Source organism: Cornus florida, unplaced genomic scaffold (assembly GCF_030987335.1).
Source record: "Cornus florida cultivar Cherokee Brave unplaced genomic scaffold, ASM3098733v1 CherokeeBrave_3.0.0_Hap2_Chr01, whole genome shotgun sequence".
Taxonomy (NCBI): Eukaryota; Viridiplantae; Streptophyta; class Magnoliopsida; order Cornales; family Cornaceae; genus Cornus; species Cornus florida.
Genome location: NW_026775571.1, coordinates 56,629,747 through 56,634,594, shown reverse-complemented (window position 1 = coordinate 56,634,594; position 4,848 = coordinate 56,629,747). Strand labels below are relative to the sequence as shown.

The 4,848-nt window shown below is 39.1% G+C and overlaps 1 protein-coding gene across 1 annotated transcript; it reads right to left on the bottom strand.

The window, feature by feature from the left end:
• Positions 1-472: 472 nt before the first annotated feature.
• On the bottom strand, positions 473-3,631 carry LOC132297806 (probable aldo-keto reductase 2). The gene is made up of 5 exons (XM_059794938.1): positions 3,246-3,631; positions 2,966-3,166; positions 1,319-1,491; positions 1,121-1,223; positions 473-1,033 (listed from the first exon to the last, which is right to left on the bottom strand). The coding sequence occupies exons 1-5, from the start codon at positions 3,456-3,458 to the stop codon at positions 692-694; spliced, it is 1,032 nt and encodes a 343-aa protein (XP_059650921.1). The 5' UTR covers positions 3,459-3,631; the 3' UTR covers positions 473-691.
• Positions 3,632-4,848: the final 1,217 nt, after the last annotated feature.

Genomic DNA, 4,848 nt, shown 5'->3' with positions numbered 1-4,848 from the left:
CAACCCAGTCCTTGGAACAAGAATGTAAATCCACCTAGGAGCTTGGGGATGGATCTGATGCGTGAAGAAATGAAAGAAGTTGATGTTTTACACAACAAAGACCATATGAGATAAATTAATTTTTAGGTTTGCACGTGGGAGAAGGGATATGTAGCTAAGGGGACCAACGGCAGAGACTAATATTCACTCCGGCGAGGGCAAGTGTTTTTTCTCTCATGTCATAAGGGCTAATTTTGTCCTTTAAAATTTTTTTGATCCCTCACGTGACTTAAGTGCTCCCAATTCTATTAAATTTATAACAGTAGTTAACATTTGCAACAAATGAAGTAGTTTAGGGAGTTAAACGTATTTGTCAAACTTAAGGGGGGTTTTGTGAGAAAGAGAAGAAAGCTCAGGGGGTTTAATGCACTTTACCCTATCTTTATATTATGCCATACAAACAATATTTTGTAAATTAGACAACACAACATCGTGGCAAATCTTGCAAAATCTAGAATTTTATTTATTTATTTATTCCATACTTGTATACAAAATATTATACCATTCTGATCTTCAAAAAATCAGAATTATAAATTATTACTTTTAACAGAATATGAACTTGAGGCAATGCATGGACCAATCACAGCTTTGATACACAGAATTGTTCACGAACCATGGAGACAATAGTTGCACGCAGTTGAAGGCCATGTCTTTATTTAGCTTTCCACGACGACAAGGGTGGAGTGTCTGAAGTCGTCCAAGTAGCCATATGATCAGACGGATATCTATCACCCTTAACTGCATCAGCTGAAGCAATGGCTTCGAGTTCTGCCATTTCTTCAGGTGTTAGTTTTAAAGACAATGCCCCGACGTTCTGGTTGAGATTCTCAATCTTGGTGGTGCCTGGTATCGGACACACGTCATTCCCTTGGTGATGGACCCAGGCCAATGCTAGCTGGGATGTGGTGCATTGCTTCCTCGCTGCCATTTCACTAACCCGCTGGAATAGGATTTTGTTATGCTCAAGATTCTCAGCTTGTAACCTTGGTTGAAACTGCAAAATAGATATCGATGTCAGCATCAAAACTGCATATTTGATATAGATTCTGAAACCCAAAATGCATGTGTTACACAGACAAACCTTTCTGACGTCATCATTTGACAAGTTCTCCATCAACTTCGAGCCGGACGAAAGGAATCCCCGTCCTAGAGGACTGTAGGCAACAATCCCAATGCCAAGTTCCCTGAATAATCATAAGAGGAATAAAACTTGGGACTTGAAACACTTTCTCACTCCCAAAGGCCTAAAGGGATAAAATTAGAACAAAAGATGTCTAGCCTGCAAGTAGGAATTATTTCTTCCTCCACATCTCTTGCCCACAGAGACCACTCTAGCTGCACAGCTGTGATCGGATGAACAGCATGCGCCCTTCTGATCGTTGAAGCTGAGGCCTCGGATATACCTATATATTTTATTTTACCCTCTTCAACCAGTTTCTTGAGTTCTCCCATCTTGCAGAGGACATTCCAAAAAGAAATGGTGAATAAGAAGTTTGTAGGAAAATTATGTCTTATACAATCAGAACAATTCCGTGGAAACAAGCTTTGAGAAAGAAGAGTTTACAAAGGAAGATTATGACATTCTTGAATTTATCCATGGAGTACGAGGATGAGATCCAAAATTTGAAAGACAACTTGAAATGGTGAACAAAAAAGAAGAGGAAAAGATCGATGTCCATACATTGAAAAGGTGGAATAGAACAAAGTGGAAAGAAGAGTTCTTTAAAAAGTTGAAAAATGAAGAAAGGAGGAGGAAAAGGAAAAGGTGTGGAAGAAGAGACAAAAATCAATCAAGTTGAACAGTTAGAAATTTCAGTTACACTAATGAATACTACATTAAAAGAAGAAACTTTATTCGGATCATTTTTGAAAGTATAATTTATATACACTCATTAAAATTAAAGAAAAAGTATGAGTGGTCATATTGTTATAGGGATTAATGAACTTATTACGGATGAAGTTATTCCCTTCAAGTGTGAGAGTATGGGTGAACATCAAGGTATTAAAGATTTTTCAACTTGTTATTTGCAAATTGGTACCTGTAGGGTGAACATAGAAGAAGAGCAATAAAAAAAGCACAAGTGAAATTCATATGGTAAGGAAAATCCATGAAGGAAAACCATTGGTACGCTCATGTGAAGAAGAAAATGATATATGATCATGTAAGGATATTACAGAAGCATGTGAAGGTCTTTGACAAGCTGGCTACCCTACTCATGAATGGAAATGGCTATGAAGATTGTAGCTAAATGAAGGTGGGAGCTCAATTTCATCGCAAGATCAGATTGCCGATACTTTAACCATGCCTTGGCTATCATGTGTTGGAGTGTATTGTATGCTAAGGAGTTTAATTGTAACAAAAAAAAAAATGCAGAGAGTCGAAGCCTACATTCTAAAGTTCACTTGACATTCCAAAGTTCATCGGAGGCATTAACCCATTCAAATCGGAGGCATTAACCCATTCAACTATAGAGGCATCTGCTATTTGAAAGGTTCACATAAGAAAATGAATGGATTTATGTAGAAATTTTAAAGTCATCCATCTTAGTGGGAATTAGTAGATGCCCAAAATTGAATAATGGTACAAATGTTTGAAATACATATAATGTGTTAGATAACCTTATAAAAATAATGTACTGTAGCCATCTATCCGAAGTAGAATAAAAGCAATTTTTCTAGCCCTCTTATTTCCATCAAGTGTGCCCTCATGATAGATTTGCCCAAATCAAAATGAGGGATATAAACCGGGGGCAGAGCGGGTATTCCGAAAAGGTTACATACCACAAAGGAAAATGGAGGAAAGGAGGAAAAAAAAACAATGGAGCACCCAAATAAGATGATTTTAAATTGAAACAAACACAACATGACCAATATTTATCATTTATATGATACATATAGAGAGAGATAGGGGCAAAAAAGGGCTAACCGTGACTTCGATAGGGAGGCGAGTGTCAATGCGATGCTGGTAATAGAGATCGATGCAATCAATGTCAAGCCTCTTCAAGCTGGCTTCACAGGCAGCTCTTACATAGGCAGGATCGCCCCTGGCTTCCCTCTTCCCATCCACAAAGGTGACCCCGAACTTCGTTGCCAATTCCACCTTCTCTCTCGTCCCTCCCTTCAATGCCTGCGCCAATCAAACCCTAAATTGTTCACATTTGGTGATCATCTACATAATTCAAGAAAAATTGGAAATGGGATCGTACCTTGCCGAGAAGGATTTCGTTGGTGTGAGGGCCGTAGATGTCGGAGGTGTCGAGGAAGGTGACGCCGGCGTTGACGGCGTGGTGGATGAGGGCGATCATGTCTTGGTCCGGCTTCGGAGGGCCGTAGAAGGCGGACATGCCCATACAGCCCAGTCCCTGAGCTGATACCTCTAGACCTTGTGAACCCAACTTGATCCTCTTCACAGTTGCCATCTCTCTGTTACGTTGTTGCTTTCTTTGTTGATCTAGACTTCTGTGTGTATCTATGTATGTGAGTGTGTGTATATATAGAGGCGGGAAGGTCTTATCGGGAAGTGTTGGGGAGAGAGAGAGAGGAGAACGCAGTGACTCCTCCACTGTGTTGGGGGAGGTAGTTGGTCCATGAAAGATGAAAAAGCTTACTGTTGTGCTGACGTAAGGGATTTCCTCACAATTTTGAGATGACGTAAGGGCTTACCTCGCACCACAAAAATATGGTAGTAATAAAAAATAATAATAAATTATATTTTTTAATATTTTTAAAAATTAGTTTCTTGTACACTTTTTAAAAATTATTTTTAGGAGAAATCAGAAAACCTCCTATATTATTAAATTGGTGTAAAAAAATCTTACTAAAATTTTAAAAAACACTCCTGACTCAAAAAATGTTATCAAATTTCTCTCGATATAAAATGACAAAACTGCCTTTACAATTTAACTAGTAAATTTAAAACTTATAATATTATTATAAGGTTACAAAAATACCGCTCAGTTTTGATGGTACATATATATATATATATATATATGTATATGTATATCATCATCCTCAAATTTCATGCTCTATTTCTTCTTTCTTGCTTTGTTTCTCTACAATTAATTTACTACGTTGATTTCTACATTGTGCCGCAACATTGTCGCCATGTAACCCATTCTTTCACGGCATCATTTTCAGCTTAAAATAAGTGATGTAGTGGCCGACACCGATGCAAGCTCTTGCACGTCCCGAAGGCCCTCCGGTGTTTCATTCATCGATGGGATCAAATTTTGAAACGAATCAAACCGACGTATAACAATGGCTATGCTTCAAATTTTGTGAATTCAACTTATTTTCCATGGAGTTACTTGGTAGATGATCGAATTATACTCTGCTGAGTCAAATTCTAGACGACCACCAACAGTAGCCGAAGTTATCCGCCGTATTCAATGGCGTGCCTTCGTACTACGAGTCTCTGTCCGGCAACAAGAACAAGGGAAAGAACGATAGAGGCTTTGAGAGGACCTGACGAATCATCGAATGATTCAGCAGCAGAATCAGATCGGGTCGGTGGCATTTTCGGAGTCGATCAGGCTGCAAAGGCAGTCAAGTGGGAGTAGCTTCGGTGGGAGCTCGCTCTCAGGGGATTATTACGTGTCGTTTTTGTCGATGGCTGTCAGCGATCCTGATGGGTTCGGTTACTTGCACGATGACATGTTTAAGATTTGTGGTGGCAGTAAGAACATCCGCACCAGCCTCTCCGAATTTTGACTCTCTAAAAACACCACATCAGCTTTTTCAAGAGCCACATCAGCAATTCCAAGAGTCACGTCAGCAATTTTCGCTCTCCAAAAACATGCACTCCATCAG

Coding starts and splice junctions, on each gene's coding strand:
- LOC132297806 (XM_059794938.1), bottom strand. CDS start 3,458: ATGGCAACTGTGAAGAGGATCAAGTTGGGTTCACAAGGTCTAGAGGTA. Junction 3,167..3,245: donor ACGAAATCCTTCTCGGCAAG/GTACGATCCCAT, acceptor TGATTGGCGCAG/GCATTGAAGGGAGGGACGAG. Junction 1,492..2,965: donor GCCTCCCTATCGAAGTCACG/GTTAGCCCTTTT, acceptor GTCCTCTGCAAG/ATGGGAGAACTCAAGAAACT.